The 20,040-nt window shown below is 48.7% G+C and overlaps 1 protein-coding gene across 1 annotated transcript; it reads left to right on the top strand.

The window, feature by feature from the left end:
* Positions 1-15,862: 15,862 nt before the first annotated feature.
* LOC308255658 (protein phosphatase 1 regulatory subunit 12C-like) lies at positions 15,863-18,762 on the top strand. Its single transcript, XM_080683437.1, has one exon. It carries the CDS (start codon positions 15,942-15,944, stop codon positions 18,222-18,224), a length of 2,283 nt encoding a protein of 760 aa, XP_080539563.1. The 5' UTR covers positions 15,863-15,941; the 3' UTR covers positions 18,225-18,762.
* Positions 18,763-20,040: the final 1,278 nt, after the last annotated feature.

The raw sequence follows: 20,040 nt of genomic DNA on the forward strand, positions 1-20,040 counted from the left end.
ACACAAGATGGCTGCTCCCATGTGGTCAAAGATCCTGCCCCCATGTGGACACAAGATGGCCACCACAAGATGGCCAGCAGGGGAGGGCAGTTGGGAGGGACCAGGCCTACAAGGGAGGGCAGTTGGGGGTGACCAGGCCTGCAGAGAAAGGCAGTTGGGAGGGACCCAGGCCTGCAGGGGAGGGCAGTTAGGGGTGACCAGGCCTGCAGGGGACGGCAGTTAAGGGAAAACAGGCTGGCAAGGGAGCAGTTAGGCATCAATCAGGCTGGCAGGGGAGTGGTTAGGGGCAATCAGGAAGGCAGGCAGGTGAGCAGTTGGGAGCCAGCAGTCCTGGATTATGAGAGGGATGTGCGACTGCACATTTAAGGGCAGTTGGACATCCCTCAAGGGGTCCCAGATTGGAGAGGGTGCAGGCTGGGCTGAGGGACACCCCTGCCCCCCTGTGCACGACGTGCACGAGGGGTGGGTATTCCTCAGCCCAGCCTGCACCCTCTCCAATCTGTGACCCCATAAGGAATGTCTAACTGCCCATTTAGGCCTGATCCCACCGGTGGGATCGGGCCTACATGGGCAGTCGGACATCCTTCTCATAATCCAGGACTGCTGGCTCCCCACTGCTCACCTGCCTGCCTTCCTGATTGTCCCAACCACTTCTGCCTACCAGCCTGATCACCTCCTAACCACTCCCCTGCCAGCCTAATTGAGGCCTAACTGCTCCCCTGCCAGCCTGTTTGCCCCTAACTTCCCTCCCCTGCAGGCCTGGTCACCCCTAACTGCCCTCGCCTGCAGGCCTTGTCCCCGCCAACTGCTCTCTCTTGCAGGTCTGGGTTCCCCCTAACTGCCCTTCCCTGCAGGCCTGGTCACCCCCAACTTCCCTCCTCTGCCGGCCTGGTCACCCCTAACTGCCCTCCCCTATAGGCTTGATCACCCCCAACTGCCCTCCCTTGCAGGCCTGGTCCCTCCCAACTGCCCTCCCCTGCTGGCCTGATCGTCCACAACTGCCCTCCCTTGCAGGCCTGTTCCCTCCCAACTGCTCTCCCCTGCTGGCCATCTTGTGGTGGCCATCTTGTGTCCACATGGGGGCAGGATCTTTGACTACATGGGGGCAGCCATCTTGTGTGTTGGAGTGATGGTCAGTCTGCATATTACTCTTTTATTAGATAGGATAGAGGCCTGGTGCATGGGTGGGGGCCAGCTGGTTTGCCCTGAAGAGTGTCCCAGATCAGGGTGGGGTTTTCCTTGGGGCATGGGGCAGCCTGGGCGAGGGGCCTGTGGTGGTTTGCAGGCCAGCCATGCCCCCCCGCAACCCAAGTGGAGGCCCTGGTATCTGGGGTTTATTTATCTTCTACAATTGAAACTTTGTATCCTCGAGCAGAGCCAAACCTTCTGCTCGCTCCGTGGCAGCAGCCATTTCTGTTGGGATTTATTTACCTTCTATAATTGAAACTTTGTAGCCTGGAGTGGGCCAGCCAGGGTGTGTGGAAAGCTTGGCTTCCTCCATCTCCCGGGAAACGCAAGCCTCCCTCCTGGTCTCTCTGTGGCCGCAGCCATCTTGTTTGGGTTAATTTGCATACTTGCTCCTGATTGGCTGGTGGGCGTGACTGGTGGGTGTGGCTCTGAGTGTAGCAGAGTGATGGTTAATTTGCATATTACTCTTTTATTAGATAGGATATATATATATATACACACACACACACACACACACATACACATATACATACACACACACACAGACACACACACACACACACTAGAGGCCTGGTGCCTGAAAATTTGTGCACTGGGCAGGGGGTCCCTCAGCCAGGCCTGCACCCTCTCGCAGTCCAGCAGCCCTTGGGGGATGTCCACCTGCCAGCTTAGGCCTGCTTTTAGGGTGATTGGGCTTAAGCTGGCAGTCAGACATCCCTCTGGCAGACCAGGGAGCAGGCCTAAGCCACAGCTGGACATCCTTAGCACTGCTGTGGTGGCGGGAGAGGATCCACTGCCGCTGTGCTCGAAGCTGTCAGCCTGGCTTGTGGCTGAGCGGACCTGTCCCCTGTGGAAGTGCACTGACCACCAGGAGAAGTTTCTGCGTTGAGTGTCTGCTGTCTGGTGGTCAGTGCATGTCATAGCGACCAGTTGTTCCTCGTCCTTCTGCTGTTATGGTCAATTTGCATATTATCCTTTCATTATATAGGATATTAGAGGGAATTAATATATCTTACTAATAAAAGCCTAGGTGGTCCTCATGCTGTCACTCCATGATGCCCCCATGCCATCACAAGATGGCTGCATGCACAGCGGAAGAGGGGCCCAGCGGCCGCTCCATGTGGCTTCTGCCAAGGTTCTCGCAGCCCCACGCCCGCCATGGAGGAGGGGCCCCTGGTTCCAGCCTACCTCTTTGGGGCAATCCATCGAGGAGCCCCGGATGGGTGGGAAGAACCTACCTCTTTGGGACGATTGATCGTGGGGCTTCCGCACTGTGAGAGGCCATAGGTCAAACTGGGGGACCCCCCCCCACCACTGAGTGCAGGAATTTCGTGCACCGGGCCTCTAGTATATATATATTAGAGGTTTGGTGCACGAAATTCATGCACGGGAGGCGGGTCCCTCAGCCCAGCCTGCACCCTCTCACAATCTGGGACCTTTCAGGGGATGTCCGACTGCTGGTTTAGGCCCGATCCTGTTGCAGATCAGGCCTAAAGCAGCAGTCGGACATCCCTCTCGCAATCTGGGACCTCTGGCTCCTAACTGCTTGCTTGCCTGTCTGATTACCCCTAACCACTGTCTGCCTGCCTAACTACTTGCCTGCCTGCCTAATCACCCCTAACCACTCTGCCTGCCTGATTGCCTCTAACCACTCCCTGGAGGGCAGGGCCAGCCTGTGCGAGGGTCCGTGGTGTTCTGCATTTTCCAATCAACAATGTTTTAATAGGCAGTCTCCAAAAACTTGAACTGGAAACCTAAAAGTAGAGTGCTCAGATTTCAGGCATTGGTGCTATTAGCAGGATTTCTATCCCAATTAAACTCTAATTCTGAGCTCTCAACAGTCTTAACAAACTGTCCTTCATATCTCCAAAGTTTCTTATTCGTCACTATCCCATTGTCCTCTATTTCAAACCAAGTTAACAAATGAAACCTTTAATTCTGATCTTCCTTGACACAAGGGAACAGCAAACCTCAATTGAAATAATTTCCCTCCAGAAGTCATGTCCAAATACTATGAGACTGCGGACTATGGGGCTGACTATGTACATGCGCAATAACAGGCTCACATTCTAGCTGTAGGTGCCAAGGCATCCTCCCCAATCCCACAGTCCTCTGGTCGCATGCTTCCAGTTTTTCTAGCTCCTCCTTAAGTGGTATTTCCTTTAGTTGCGTTGCAACATCCAGGGTCTCTAGTTGGAGAGGATTTTTCTGTTCTTTGGCGTTTATAGCTGTTTACTATTTGGAATCATTGAAGTTTTAGGAGTACTGCCGCTGCCATGAACATGTTGGTCTCAAGTGTGCTCATGAAATAACTGCCCATTCAATCCACAGCTGGTACTGTTCCAGTTAGCAATGAGAAAAGTACTGTGCTGAGCCTTTTCCAGTCGGATCTTACTCTTCCTTCCCCAGCACACTCCAAACCTACTCTGGGCTGACCACCCCAACCCTGCAGACCCTTAAGACCTTCCCCTCTATTTCTTCCACTTTCCCCTATCAAACTTGCACCCTATCGCGTTGCCTAGAGGCACCCCTAACTACTCCCTGGGGGGGCGGGGCCAGCCTTGGAGAGGGGCCGTGGTGTTCTGGTCTCTGGTCATTCTGGTCATTTCACTGTTTCGGTCTCTGGGCTTTTATTATATAGGATACACACACACACACACACACACACACACACACACACACACACTAGAGGCCCAATGCACAAAATTCATGCAAGAGTAGGCCCTCGTGACGCCAGATGCCTCAGCCCTCATGGCCTGGCCTCCTCATGGCCCCGTCCATTGGTCATTCTAGAAGGTTGTTCCGGAAGGTTGTTCTGCCATCAGGTCTAATTAGTGTATTAGCTCTTTATTATACAGGATATATATATATATATATATATATATATATATATATACATATATATATATATATATATATATATATATATATATATATATATATATATATTAGAGGCCCAATGCACAAAATTTGTGCAAGAGTAGGCCTTCCTTCCCCCGACTGCCAGCACTGGCTTCCCTCTGGCACCCAGAACCCGGGCTTTCCTCGCATCCCCAGCTTCATCCAGAAGGTCATCCAGAAGGATGTCCAGTCTAATTAGCATATTACACTTTTATTATATAGGATATTTGGCATAATCTTTCCTGAAAGTTCTCTAAATTGTTTGAATTTACTCTATGGCTGTAGGTCAGTTAACATAACTAATGTGAAAGCTTTTGAAAAGGAGGATTGGTTTTCCAATATAGACATTTGAGTTTCTCCACTGCTGTCAGAGTCATGACTAAAAAGCAAATTTACTCTGTGAGCATGAGAATGGTCATTTACCCTGGAACTGTGCATTTTCCAAACATATTAAAAATAAAATACATTAAAGCAGACAACTCATAGGATCTTTCCTAGAATAAACACCTATGTTTTTTTATTTTACTTCATTATATGAAAAAGAAAAGGTGACTTAGAGAAATATTAAAAAAGGAAAATAATAATAGATGTTAATGTTTTTTAAAAATATGGTCTGAGAATATCATATCAAAATTAGCATCAGTCAGCTATTGTAAACTGATTGAAAGTTTAATTTGTTAGCTGGGAAACTTAGTTCCATCTATAAAGCTGAAATACATAAAATTAAATTTTTACCACAGTCCTTTAAAGAAATTATTTTGAATAATAAGCTTGTAAAAATAATGTAAAGAAAGTTTTTAAATTTAATAACTCTATAATACCCCCAGCTGTGTTGTAGGAAAAATAAAATAAAAGGATCTGTTGTGCAATTGCTGTTAATACATGGATATTTTAAGAATGCTAATAGACTCATCCAGAAAAAAAATAGTAACAGCATTATCTGTGATGGTCTTTAATATAAGAAAATTACATTATAGCACAATGAAAACGATTCCTTAAAAAGAATAATAGATGCAGAGAAACTCATTATTCAGCTACTTAATTCTATTATAAGGATATTTTTTTAAAGAACGAGATTATGTCTTGTTATTTGTTTTTACTTTAATATTATTTTTTTAATCCTCACTTGAGGATATGTTTCCCATTGAATTTTTAGAGAGAGTGAAAGGGAGAGACAGAGAGAAACACCAAAGTGAGAAAGACACATTGATTGCTTGCCTCTTGCATGCCCCTGACCAGGGCCAGAAGCCTGTGACCCAGAGAGGTTCCCTTGACCAGAAGCAAACCTGGGACCTTTCAGTCCACAGGCCAACGTTCTAAACACTGAGCCAAATCAGCTAAGGCTGTTTTTAATATGTAAGCACATATTGTATTATTTTGGTGCTGATTTATAATATGCTAAAATGTTCCTTAAACAGGATTAGTTTGGTTTTTATGTCTGATACTAAAATTTTACATACTATGTACCTTGTTTCTAGAAAGAATCAAGTGATCTGTGAGCTTGAGGGGGTGACTTAATGATCCCTTTCAAAGTACTTGAAGGAAGATGATGTGAAAATGGTTATTTGCTGTTGTTTTTGTGTATATGTGTTTGTGTTACTAATGTCAATATTAAAGACAGGAATAAATAAAATTAGAAATTAGAATTTAAAAAAAGACAGTGGAGAAAAATTTAAGGGTATTATTTAAGCTAAACATTGGCATATCTTTTACTGAAAAAGGGTTAAGTTCACCTGGGATCCCCAATTGTTAGAAAAATTATTTGCAGAGAAGTTATTGCCCAAATTCCAACAGAGCGTTGATAACAGACCAGAGACCCAAAGAAAACCAAGTTTCTTGGACCTCACTCTGCTATATCATAAAAAGTTCATAACTTATTTTTTTTAATCATCACCTGACGATATTTTTCCATTGATTTTAGAGAGAGGAAAAGACAGAGAGAAATAGCAATGTGAGGGAAACACATAGATTGGTTGCCTCCTGCAGGTGCCCTGACCATCGGACCAGAGGCCAATGGTCTATCCATTGAGCCAAACTGGCTAGGGCCATAACTTAAATTTTTAATTTAAATTGCATATAGCCATGTTTTAATAAGAATCAGTATTGATAATATGTTCCTTTATTAATTAGAAATCCTCTACTTTGAGTTAATCTTATATACATGTAAAATATGTTGATGTCTATGCCATAAACTAAAAGGCTAATATGCAAATTGTCCTCTTGACCGGGAGTTCAACTGGGAATTCGACCAGGGGGCAAGGCTGGCAGCCAACCACCTGCGGCCCCTCCCTCTGGCTGGCCCTGCCCCCAACCGCTCCCCCCCCAATTGTGGGTGGGGCTGGCTGGCCACCCTCCAGCATCCCCTCACCCCAGCTGGCGGGACCCCAGCTGTGCATGAATTCATGCACTGGGCCTCTAGTTTATATATATAAAAGGCTAAGCGACCGTCCAACCATCTGACCGTAGCTATGGTGCACAATGACCACCAGGGGGTAGACGCTCTGACCCGTAGTTATGATGCACACTGACCGCCAGGGCACAGACCCTCAACGCAGGAGCTGCCGAGCTGTGGTAACTAGGCAGCAGTGGTTCTCAGGTGAAGCACCCTGGAACCAGAGAGGAGGAAGCCCAATTCTGGGGTACATCACCAGAGAACTGCCCTCTTGCAATCCTGGACCCCTCGGGGGATGTTGGAGAGCCAGTTTTGGCCTGATCCCCGCAGGCCAGGCCAAGGGACCCCACCTGCCGGAGGGACCCTGCTCACTCCACAGACACCCTTCTAGCTGTGGCACTACCCCAGGTGTGGCCAGCTAGGGAGGGACTGCAGGAGGTTGGCTCCAGGGCATGTCTGGCCCATCTCGCCCAGTATGGCCCCGCGGCCACCTTCTAATTAATATCCTTTCAATGTGCATGAATCTGTGCACTGGAGCACTAGTCTATACTAATAAAAGGGTAATATGCTAATTAGACCAGGAGACCTTCCGAACATCCTTCTGGACAAAGCCATGGTGGCGGGGCAGAGGCAGAGGTGGTTAGGGGTGATCAGGCCAGGAGGGGAGGGCAGGTGGGGGTGATTAGGCAGGTGGGGGGCAGTTGGGGGTGAGCAGGCCAGCAGGGGTGGCAGTTGGGGGTGAGCAGGCTGGCGGGGGGCGGGGGCAGTTGGGGGCGAGAAGGCTCACTGGTGGGCAGTTGGAAGTGAGCAGGCTGGCAGGCAGAGTGGTTAGGGGTGATCAGGCAGGCAGGCAGGTGAACAGTTAGGAGCCAGTGGTCCCAGATTACAAGAGGGATGTCCGACTACCGGTTTAGGTCCTAAACCGGTAGTCAGACATCCCCCGTGGGGTCCCAGATTGGAGAGGGTGCAGGCTGGGCTGAGGGACACCCACCCCCATGTACAAATTTTGTGCATCGGGCCACTAGTATAATATAATTTACAAGGGATTCATGGCCCTTTTCCAAATATTCTTCTGTCTAAGACTTACAATAAAACCTGATCTTACTGTTCATGTTTTTAACACTAGCATTGTATAAAAGTAATAACTTACATGGAGTCAGAATTAATTTCTGAATAACATTGATGGAGATGATTATCAGATTGATTAGCCTCAAAGAGCAGAGCTTTAGGTAATGAATGATACAAAGGGAATGTGAGTTGTGCCTAAGAATACCACTGAAAAATGCCTACCATACATGATTCTACCAGGTATATTCATATTAATAGTGTAAGAGACACCAGCACTATTCTTTTCCATTAGTCTATTATTGGTGCTTAAATTTTCATATTTAAATATTAATTAATTTTAGAGAAATAAAGACATGCTCCTGTGGTTTCCTTTATGAATTAACAGTAGGCAATGCATCGGCCTACAAATTAAACTGAAGTAGACCTGGAATATAATTTAGAATTTGTTACTGATTTACACTAAATATTTTCAGGCTGCCTGAATTTTTTAAAAATATGTTTTTATTAATTTAAGAGAGAGAAAGGAAGAGGATGAGAAGGATAGAGACATCAATGATGAGAGAGAATCATTGGTTGGCTGCCTCCTGCATACCCCCTTCTGGGGGTCAAGCCCTCAACCAGGGCATGTGTCCTGCCTGAGAATGGAACTGTGACCTCTTGGTTTATGGATGGACTCTCAACCACTGAGCCACACCAGCTGAATTTTTTAAAAGTAGATTTCTGTTATATAAAATGGAGGAAAGATAAGAATACCTAAGCTATCCAGCTATTATTAGGAATAGGTATGATAATATATGTAAATTCCTTAATAATCATAACACTACCAGACAGTGTACATGAATATTCTCCAGTCATTGTTAGATAGGCACTATAATTATTTCTTTTCACAAATCAGCAAACTGAAGGTAAATAACATTTTCCAGGTGACACAGCTAATAAATGACAAACCCCAGAAACAGAACCAGGTCCATTTGACTCCAACATTTTTTTTTTTTTCAGTTTGACAGTTTATTAGTTTTGCCTTGTCTTCTATAACTGTTGATACATTTTTTTTTAATAAATCTTTATTCAGATTATTACAATTGTTTCTCCTTTTTCCCCCCATAGCTCCCCTCCACTCAGTTCCCACCGCACCTTCTGCCCTTACCTCCCCCCCACTGTCCTCATCCATAGGTGTATGATTTTTGTCCATTCTCTTCATGAACCCCCCATATCCCTTTCCCCCTGAGAATTATCAGTCCACTCCCTTTCTATGCCCCTGATTCTATTATATTCACCAGATTATTCTGTTCCTCAGGTTTTTAATTCACTTGATTTTTAGGTTCACTTGTTGGTAGATATGTATTTGTTGTTCATAATTTTTATCTTTACTTTTTTCTTCTTCCTCTTCTTTAAGAATACCTTTCAGCATTTCATATAATACTGGTTTGGCGGTGATGAACTCCTTTAGCTTTTTCTTATCTGTGAAGCTCTTTATCTGACCTTCAATTCTGAATGATAGCTTTGCTGGGTAGATTAATCTTGGTTGTAGGTTCTTGCTATTCATCACATTGAAAATTTCTTGCCACTCCCGTCTGGCCTGCATAGTTTCTGTTGAGAAATCAGCTGACATTCGTATGGGTGCTCCCTTGTAGGTAACTAACTGTTTTTCTCTTGCTGCTTTTAATATTCTCTCTTTGTCTTTTGCTCTTGGCATTTTAATTATGATGTGTCTTGGTGTGGTCCTCTTTGGATTCCTTTTGTTTGGGGTTCTGTGGGCTTCCTGGACTTGTAAGTCTATTTCTTTCACCAGGTGGGGGAAGTTTTCGGTCATTATTTCTTCAAATAGGTTTTCAGTATCTTGCTCTCTCTCTCCTTCTGGCACCCCCATAATTCTGATGTTGGTACGCTTGAAGTTGTCCCAGAGTCTTCTTACACTATCTTCAACTTTTTGGATTTTTTTTTTTGCTTTTTGCTTTTTCGGTTGAGTGTTTTTTGCTTCTTTGTATTTCAATTCTTTGACTTGATTCTTGTGTTCCTCTAGTCTGTTTTTGGGTCTCTGTATAATATTTTTTATTTCAGTCAGTGTATGTTTAATTTCTAGTTGGTTCTTTTTCATATCTTCGAGGATCTCGTTATATTTATCGGCCTTTTCTAGGATATTCTTGAAAAGCCTTATAACCGTGGTTTTGAATTCTATATCCAGTCGTTTGTTTTCCTCCATTTCTTTCGTTTGTGATCTGTTTCTTTGACGCCGCATTTTCACTGCTTCCCTGAGTTGGTAGGGTAAATTTGTGTGCTAGGTTTCCTATATGTCCCAGTGGGTCGGCCTCCCCAGTTAACCTGAGGTGGACACTCTTGGTGCACTCCTTTGTGGACTGTGTGTACAGCCTTGTTGTAGTTAAATCTTGATTGTTGTTGGTATCACTGGGAGGAATTGACCTTCAGGCCAGTTGGCTGTAAGGATCAGCTGCGTCTATGCTGGGAGAAGTTCAGTGCTGGAGACAGCCTTATAGGATTAGACTTGCCAAATTGCAATAGCCTCTGTGCTCGGCTTGGATGGGGTGGAGTCTCAGGGCGGAGCAGACAGTCTTGGCTTCCCGTCAGCCTTGCCCTTGTGCGCACCCGCAGACCTCTGCCTTCCCGGCTCCCGAGTCTCCGCCCGAGAGTCCAGACTCCCCCCACAAGAGCGTGGGTCCCCAGGGGCTCGCCTGGAACCGGGATTCAGTGCAGTCAGAACTGGGGCCCAGTGCGTTCAGGAGCCTCCGACTACCTTCCACTAGGGAAAGCCTGTGGCAGCCTCCGCAGCCTTTGTGTGCACTGGCATGCGCGCGCCTTCAGTCCTCCACCTTCCCGGCTCCCGAGTCTCCGCCCGAGAGTCCAGATTCCCCCCACAAGAGTGTGGGTCCCCAGGGGTTCGCCTGGAACTGGGGTCCAGTGCAGTCAGAACTGGGGCTCGGTGCGGTCAGGAGCCTCTGACTCCCTTCTGCTAGGGAAAGCCTGTGGCAACCTCCGCAGCCTTTGTGCGCACTGGCACGCCGCGCCTTCAGACTTCTGCCTTCCCGGCTCCCGAGTCTCCGCCCGAGAGTCCAGACTCCCCCCCGTAAGAGCATGGGTCCCCAGGGGCTTGCCCGGAACTGGGGTTCAGTGCAGTCAGAACTGGGGTTCAGTGTGGTCGGGGGCTTCCTTCCCCCTTCCGCCAGAGAAAGTCAGCCAGGCTCTCAGCCGCCCTTCCTCTCTGCACGCACAAAGACCCTTTGCCGTACCTCCAATTCTCTGTGAGCTTTTCTCTTTCCTTCTAGTTGTAGAATTTTCACTCAGCCAGTTTTCCTGTGGTTCTGGATGGTGTCCGTTCTGTCTTTTAGTTGTAGTTTTGAAATTGTTGTGCGAGGCAGCAGTTTAGGTGTTTACCTATGCCGCCATCTTGGTTTCCCTCTCTCTGACTCCAACATTTTGATGGGTGTTACTGTTTTAACCTATTTTTTCTCCCAGAGTTTGATGGGTAATTTTGTGTCAACTTGATTGGGTGTGTCTGTGAGGGTTTCTTAGAAAGAGATCAGCATTGGAATCAGTAGTTTGAACAAAAATATTGCTCTCACAGTGAGGGTGAGCTTCATCCAACCTGTTGAGGGCTGAAAAGAGAAGCAAAAGGCGGGAGAAGGGCACATTCGCTCATGCTCTGCACTTGGACATTGACACTCCTGTATCTAAGGCAAGACTTACACCAATGGCACTCTGATTCTCAGGATTTCCCGTTTGGATTGAATTACACCCCCAGTTCTCCTGGTTCCCCAGCTTGCAGATGGCACATCATGGGACTTCTTGGCCCCCCAAAACACCTGACAAATACCCATTTAAGAAAAACATGCTCAAAAATTGGTACTTACAGAATAGTCACAGGGATGTAAAGTACAGCATGGGATTATAGTCTGTAGTGTCACAGTAACTACGTACAATGTCAGATGGTTGCTGGATTTACCAAGGCAATGACTTAGTAGGTATTTGATGCTACTAGGTTGTACACCTGAAACTAATATATATATATTGCTATATAAATTAGATATAGATACAGATTTGGATATGGATATAAATATGTATAGGAAAGGATATGGACATGGATAAAGATATGGATAAGGATATGGGTATGAGTATGGATATGGATATGGGTATGGATATGAATATGGATATGGATATGGATAAGGATATGGATATAGGTATGAATATATAGATATATCCTGTTACTCTAGAAACTCTGGCCAATACACAATCCCTGGCAAAACATATGTGCTCAGTAAGAGAATAGGAGAAAGATGGGGAGGTCTGAATCAGCCTCCTTCAACTAAAAGCATAAAATCTAGTAAAGAATTCTCTGCTCTGGCATAAGTGACAATACTTAGAAGTATTAAATGGAAAAAGGGTATTAATTCTCCGTGACTAGAAAGAACAATTTAGCAATGTTCAAACTTTGCAAAGAGCAATCTTGTCCTATCACAGTTTATAACATTTTTTAAAACTGGATATAATTCAGACAAATGTCTAGGCTTCAGAACAACTGATTTATAAAATCTGAAAAGATGCACATAAACCTTAACCAGACTTTAAAAAGAATGTGGATCAAGATAATGGTATATGCTAGGTTGTGAATATGACTACAGGAATGTAAATAATCGATATATGAAACAGAAGGTGAGACAAATACATACCCAGCCTGATCGCATAAAAATTCCTCTGCCAAGCCTGGATACTAAAATGAGGAGTGTATGAGGCAAATCAAGAATTACATATTAGAGGAGGAAGACAAAAGAGTTGTATTAATATCTAAGAGTCCTGACTAGAAAGCCTCAGTTAGATAAGCCTTATGAAAAATACTGAGGGAGCCTGGCTGACTTGGCTCAGTGGTTGAGCATTGACCTAAAACCAGGAGGTCATGGTGCAATTCCTGGTCAGGCCACATGCCCCAGTTGTGGGAGCCATTTCCTGTAGGGGTCATGCAGGAGGCAGCTGATCAATGATTCTCTCACATCACTGATGTTTCTGTCTCACTCTCCCTCTCCCTTTATCTCTGAAATCAATAAAAATTAAATAAATAAAATAAAAATATGGAGGGAAACAAAGGGGACCAGTAAAAGAAGGCAAATTAATAAAAGTGAGGACACTATTTGGAGGAAATAGTATGATATTAGTATATTACAAAATTTCACTTAAAATATTGCGTGATTTGGGCACAGGAGATAAACAAATGAAAGACATATGGAAAGGGATTAGTCATCAGTGAACATCTACTGCACATCAGGTGTTTTATATTATACACTAGAGGCCTGGTGCATGAAAATCCATGCACTGGAGGGGGGTGTCCCTCAGCCCGGCCTGCCCCCTCACAGTTCAGGAGCCCTCAGGGGCAGGAGGCAACCCGGTGATCAGGGGAAGGCGATGCCCCATCACACCTCTGCTGCTGCCACTGCTGGCAGCGCAAGCCTCAGCTGGCCCTGGTTAGCTGAGCCTCAGGTGGCCCTGGGCGACTGGGCAGCCACCATTTGAAGCTTGCCACTGCTGGCAGCGCAAGCCTCCAGCTGGCCCTGGGTGGTTGGGGGGCCGAGGGGACTGGGAAACTCCGGAGGCAGGTGCGTGGCAAGGCTGCCCCGTCGGGGCTGAGGGGACTGGGTGCCGCCATCTTTGAGGGCGTGGCAATTAGCATATTCCCTCCTTATTGGCTGTGGGTATCGCCATCTTTGAGGGTGGGACAGTCAATTAGCATATTCCCTCTTTATTAGATAGGATACTTAAATGCAAAAGTAGGTTTACAGTTGTAAGTATGCAAAACAGAGTTTACTCTTGTATTGTTATTTATTAATTATTTGATTATTTTCCATACAAACAACAGTAAACCTATTTTTCCAACCACTGTATATTATCAATATACTAGAGGCACGATGCAAGAAATTCATGCATGGGGGAGTGTGTGTCCCTCAGCCCAGCCTGCACTCTCTCCAATCTGCGACCCCTCGAGGGATGTCCGACTGCCTGTTTAGGCCTGATCCTACCAGGCAGTTGGACATCCCTCTCACAATCCAGGACTGCTGGCTCCCAACTGCTCACCTGCCTGCCTTCCTGATTGCTCCTAATCGCTTTTGCCTGCCAGCCTGATCACCCCCTAACCACTCCCCTGCCAGCCTGATTGATGCCTAACTGCTCCCCTGCCAGCCTGATTGCCTCTAACTGCCCTCCCCTACAGGCCTGGTCACCCCTAACTGCCCTCCCCTGCAGGCCTGATCACCCCCAACTGCCCTCCCCTGCAGGCCTGGTCCTCCCCAACTGCTCTCCCCTGCAGGCCTGGGTCCCCCCCAACTGCCCTTCCCTGCAGGTCAAGTTGCCTCCAAATTCCCTCCTCTGCTGACCTGGTCACCCCTAATTGCCCTCCTCTACAGGCTTGGTCACCCCCAACTGCCCTCTCTTTCAGGCCTGGTCCCTCCCAACTGCCCTCCTCTGCTGGCCTGATCACCCACAACTCCCCTCCCTTGCAGGCCTGGTCCCTCCCAACTGCCTTTCCCTGCTGGCCATCTTGTGGTGGCCATCTTGTGTCCACATGGGGGAATCCATCTTGTGTGTTGGAGTGATGGTCAATCTGCATATTACTCTTTTATTAGATAGGATAGAGGCCTGGTGCATGGGTGGTGGCCAGCTGGTTTGCCCTGAAGGGTGTCCCGGATCAGGGTGGGGGTTCCCTTGGGGTGTGGGGCAGCCTGGGTGAGGGGCCTGTGGTGGTTTACAGGCTGGCCATGCCCCCCGGCAACCCAAGCAGAGGCCCTGGTATCTGGGATTTATGTATCTTCTATAATTGAAACTTTGTAGCCTTTAGCAGAGGCCAGGGCAGGCCAGGGCGGGTGGGAAGCTTGGTTTCCTCCATCTCCAGGGCCAACCCAAGCCTCCTGCTTGCTCCAGCTCCGTGGCAGCCGCCATCTTAGTTGGGTTAATTTGCATACTCTCTCTGATTGGCTGGTGGGCATAGCAGAGTGATGGTCAATTTGCATGTTTCTCTTTTATTAGTGTAGATATGTATAAATATGTATTATGTATAAGTATATTGATATGTATGAATATGTATGTGTAGGAATATCTATATCACAACAACCTTGGAGGCTATTATTATTTTTATTTAGGAGGCAAGGATTCATATCACTTGATTAATTGTCCAAGGTCACGTGAATTCTGTCCTGTGATGTGAGTAAGAGAAGCCTTTACAGATGAGGTCATGTTTACCAGCCTGCAAGCTTGGAAAAAGTGGTCTGGTCTGGCTTGGGTCATGCTTTGTTCCTGGGACTGTATCAGTTTTGGGTACATGGAAATGGCTCAGTAAATATTGTGTGGGATAACCAATATGTAACCAAGAATTTACAGATAGGTAACTCACTGAGTTATAAACAGAAAATGGTTTTACTTTTCCACTTGGATATATATTCAAATTAGATCCCACCCAGACCCACTTCCCCCTACTTAATTATTACCTTCTCCTTATCCTTATGATTTCAGCCCTTCCTGTATAATAAATCATCTCATTTTGGTTCCTAAAACTATGTTTTGCTTGTGTTCAAAGGTGTAATTTTATACACAATTCAGAATTATTATTCTCTGTTCTCTAGGGGCAAGGCTACCTTTCCCATTTTGGAGGCAAAAAAGGGAAAAATAAGATAAAGGACAAAAGAGCAGAGAGCTATCATACCTGGATGTAGGTAACACCCTCGCCTTGAAGGGGAATGCTCTCTCTACATGCTGTTATTTCTACTTGATGTGGATTTGGCAGAGGGGTGGGGAACTTCAGAGTCCTGCTAGCCCCTGTCAGCCCTGCTCATCCTCCAGCTACCTCCGCTCAGATGCTCTTTCTCTTGTTCCAGAAGTACAAGCATGGCAACAGTTCTCCTGACTGAGCATAGTACAACTGAGGAAAAAAAGAGTGACCCTTCTGTTGTTCAGATATTCTTCAGTCTTGAAGTGTGACTCTATTTAGATTCCTACCCTTGGCCTCCAGCAGACCAGACAGCATCAGCATCTCCTCCCTGAAAGCAGCATGAAGACAGAAAATAATCAGCCCCTGTAACCCTGCAAAATGCAGGGCGATTGCCCTTATTCACGGACTGTGGGGTTGAGGAGAAAGACTGGTGTCTGAGTTGTCGAATTTCTGTACACATTGGAGAGAGACAGGAGTACCCACTGCTTTTGCTTTATTTTCCTTAAAAAGCAGGGCAAGTGGACCACGTATTCTCAGTGTCAGTACTTCATCACAAGTCCAGGATAAGAATAATAATTCTTTTGAAAATTCCTGCTATAAGTTCCCGGCGGCCCCGGGGCGGGCGGCGGCGGCGGCGGCGGCTGAGGCTGGGCGCTCGCTCGCTCGCTCACGGAGCGGGCGGGCGACGCGATGTCGGGCGAGGACGGGGCGTGCCCGGGGGCGGCGGCGGCGGCGGCCCGCGAGCGGCGGCGGGAGCAGCTGCGGCAGTGGGGGGCGCGGGCGGGCGCCGAGCCGGGCCCCGGGGAGCGGCGCGTCCGCACCGTGCGCTTCGAGCGCGCTGCCGAGTTCCTGGCGGCCTGCGCGGGCGGCGACCTGGACGAGGCTCGCCTGATGCTGCGCGCGGCCGACCCCGGCCCCGGCGCCGAGCCCGACCCCGCCGCCCCGCCGCCCGCCCGCGCCGTGCTCGACTCCACCAACGCCGACGGCATCAGCGCCCTGCACCAGGCCTGTATCGACGAGAACCTGGAGGTGGTGCGCTTCCTGGTGGAGCAGGGCGCCACGGTGAACCAGGCGGACAACGAGGGCTGGACGCCCCTGCACGTGGCCGCCTCCTGTGGCTACCTGGACATCGCCAGGTACCTCCTGAGCCACGGGGCCAACATCGCCGCCGTCAACAGCGACGGGGACCTGCCGCTGGACCTGGCCGAGTCGGACGCCATGGAGGGACTCCTGAAGGCGGAGATCGCCCACCGAGGTGTGGATGTGGAGGCAGCCAAACGAGCCGAGGAGGAATTGCTGCTTCACGACACAAGGTGCTGGCTGAACGGAGGTGCCATGCCTGAGGCCCGGCACCCCCGCACGGGGGCCTCCGCTCTGCATGTGGCGGCTGCTAAGGGCTACATCGAAGTGATGAGGCTGCTCCTCCAGGCTGGCTATGACCCAGAGCTCCGGGATGGGGACGGCTGGACCCCGCTGCACGCGGCGGCCCACTGGGGCGTGGAGGACGCCTGCCGCCTGCTGGCGGAGCACGGTGGGGGCATGGACTCGCTGACCCATGCGGGGCAGCGGCCCTGTGACCTGGCTGACGAGGAGGTGCTGAGCCTGTTGGAGGAGCTGGCCCAGAAGCAGGAGGACCTGCGGAACCAGAAGGCAGCCTCCCAGAGCCGGGTCCCGGAGCCCCAGGTGCCCTCTAGCAGCAAACACCGAAGGAGCTCCGTGTGTCGTCTGAGCAGCCGAGAGAAGATCTCCCTCCAGGACTTGTCCAAGGAGCGCCGGCCTGGGGGGGCAGGGGGACCCCCCATCCGGGATGATGACGACGAGAGAGAGGAAGGCCCCACAGAGTCGCCCCCTGCAGAAACCAGAACCCTCAATGGAGTGTCCTCCCCGCCACCCGCCAGCCCTAAAGGCCCCTCGACCTCCGAGGAGGTCCCCTTCTCCAGGCGCTTTGGCCTCCAGAAGATGGGGAGCTCAGGTGCCCTGGGCCCTGCAGACAGACAGGGGGCGGAGGGTGCCCCTGGGGCTGGGCTGCAGCGCTCAGCTTCCTCCTCGCTACTGGAAGGGACCGCCACTCAGGCCAAGGAGCCCCGTCTTGCCAGAATTACCCCCACTCCCGCCCGGAAGGTGCCAGAGCCCTCTGCCCCGATCCCCCAGCCTGAAGCCCCAGGGAAGCCAGCTGTCCCTGCCGCCTCCACAGCGCCCCCAGTGGACTCGCGGGACCGCCGGAGGTCCTACCAGATGCCTGTGCGCGACGAGGAGTCAGAATCCCAGCGCAAAGCTCGCTCTCGCCTCATGCGCCAGTCTCGGAGGTCCACACAGGGTGTGACTCTGACAGACCTGAAGGAAGCAGAGAAGGTGGCAGGGAAGGCCCCAGAGCCGGAGAAGTCATGCCCACAGAGCGTGGACCCTTCTTGGCAGCCCCGAGTCCCTGGGGCTGAGAATTCCGATGGCCCCGCCCAGAGAGAGGTGCCTGACGGGCAGGGACAGGGACCGCAGGCCTCCCGGGAGCACCGCAGAGCTGGCAAGGAGAGGAGAGGGCCTGCGGAGGGGGAGGAGGCGAAGCCCTCGGACATCAGCCCAGAATCCAGCACTCCCAAGGCCAGCCCTTCCCACCGGAGGCAGCGGGCCCTCAACCCAGAACCTCAGCCCCAATCGGAGGAGCCCGAGGGCGGCTTCAGGAAGCTCTACGCAGAGCTGCGCGTTGAGAACGAGAGACTTCGTGAGGCCCTGACCGAGACCACGCTGCGGCTGGCGCAGTTCAAGGTGGAGCTGGAGCGAGCCACGCAGAGGCAGGAGCGCTTTGCAGAGAGGCCGGCCCTCCTGGAGCTGGAGAGATTCGAGCGCAGGGCCCTGGAGCGCAAGGCCGCTGAGCTGGAAGAGGAGCTGAAGGGCTTGTCCAACCTCCGGGCTGACAACCAGCGCCTCAAGGACGAGAACGCGGCTCTGATCCGCGTCATCAGCAAACTGTCCAAGTGACCCCGGCGGACTTGCCCCTGCACCCGCATTTATACAGCAGCTTCTGCCACACGCACCCCTTCCCCTGTGTGAACACGAGTGACAGGGCTGCCGGGGAGTCTTTGAGAAGCCATAACCTCCCCTCGGGACCTCCAGGCTGGGAGGGGAGGACAGAGCCCCCAGGAGCCAGGGGGGCCCTCTGAGGCCAGGATGGAGACGGAGCTGAGCCAAGTAGGGGACCAGGGCTGCAGGCAGGACCAGGAAGGAACCGAGGACCAGGAAGTGCCAGGACCAGTAGCCAGGACCAGAGTGGCCACCCGGAGGTCCCCTCTCACGTGTGCTGCCACCAGTCACCCCTCCCGCCCCTGAGCAGGGATCCGAGAATGTGCCAAGCATCCCGCCGGCCAGGGCCGGCTGGGCCTGTATATAGGGTCCGTGTGCAATAGGGAGGGCGTCTTCTATTTTTTGCTGCCCCCTCCCCGGCGCTGTCCGGGGCAGGGGGAGAAGGTATTTTCGAGACATAGCACAGGCACCACAAATAAAGGTCGTGAAGTTGCCACTCAAAAAAAAAAAAAAAAAAAAAAAAGAAAATTCCTGCTATAAATTTCTAGAAAAAATTAAGCAAAGTCATGAATGTAGTATTTTGAACTGTGTCAAAAAGCTGAGTAAGGTTGGCTCTGCAGAACTCCACAGAGAGGGGAAGAATGTTCTAGGTAAAGAGGAAAACAATAATTCAGTGAGACTGGGCTGTGGGTGCATAGTGTAACATTATATAAATGGCCAGCATTTCAAGAACCTACTGTTCAGAATGCGAAGGTTTGGGCATTTTTCTGATGCCCTTAAAAAGTCACTGGAACATGTTAAGTTGTGGAGACATTTCACTGTGTCTGTAATCAAAATATAACTTAATACAAGCATCCAAACTAGATTAGAGTGAAGGTAGTATCTTCTATAGGGAGATACTGTAATCTGTCGGGAAAAAGCTAACAAAATTAATGTAATTACAAACAAAGTGAAAATAGAAAACAAAACAAAAAAAAAATAAACTTTAGAGATACTAGTATATCAGGTAGAAACTGTATTCCTCTTTCGATGGGGTGCATTGAAAGGGAAGACATTGCCTCTAAGATTCCTCTCACAAAAGACCTGGAGAATGCAATTGTGACTAATCGGATACAAAAGAACAGGCTTTTGTTTGGTTGTTTTGTTTTTTAAAATAAATCCGGAATGCGAATTGGAATTGTTTATTTTTATTAGCCTAATATTTCTGAATATGGAATACATTGATTCTGATAAAGGGTAACTTCATACAAGCTATCGCAAGTTTATGGAAGAATTCCTGGCACCTATTTTGAGAAGTAGTTTCTATAACACAATGGAAGATGCATAGTTTGTCTTCATCTACTTTGAAAATGTAGAGAATGAATCTTGATTATTTGTCCTTAAAAAGAAGTTTTTGTAGCTGCCACAGAGGTCAGAATGCAAAGGGAGATGCTTCAGAAGTAATACAGGGACAAGCATCTTCTCTTTTAAACCACCTTTGGCAAAGTTATTTATGTAAATGTAGTCTGACCTGTCATGCCTATTTATTACTCTGCCAGTTTTTTTTATTGCAATACATTACTTTCCCTGTTCTTGTTTTTTTTTTTTTTTATCTTTTACTTCCCAGATGAATTTGTAATGGCATGACTTCAAAACAACGTAGAAGTAAATGATGTTAAATTAATGTTTTGCTTGCAAAATCAGCACTTGAGAATCACTTGCTTACAAATGGGCTTTGGTAAGTTTTAGAAAGCTCAACCTCACCCAAACTTACAGATGTGAAAAATTTGAGATA

Source organism: Plecotus auritus (genome assembly GCF_963455305.1).
Source record: "Plecotus auritus genome assembly, chromosome: 8".
Taxonomy (NCBI): Eukaryota; Metazoa; Chordata; class Mammalia; order Chiroptera; family Vespertilionidae; genus Plecotus; species Plecotus auritus.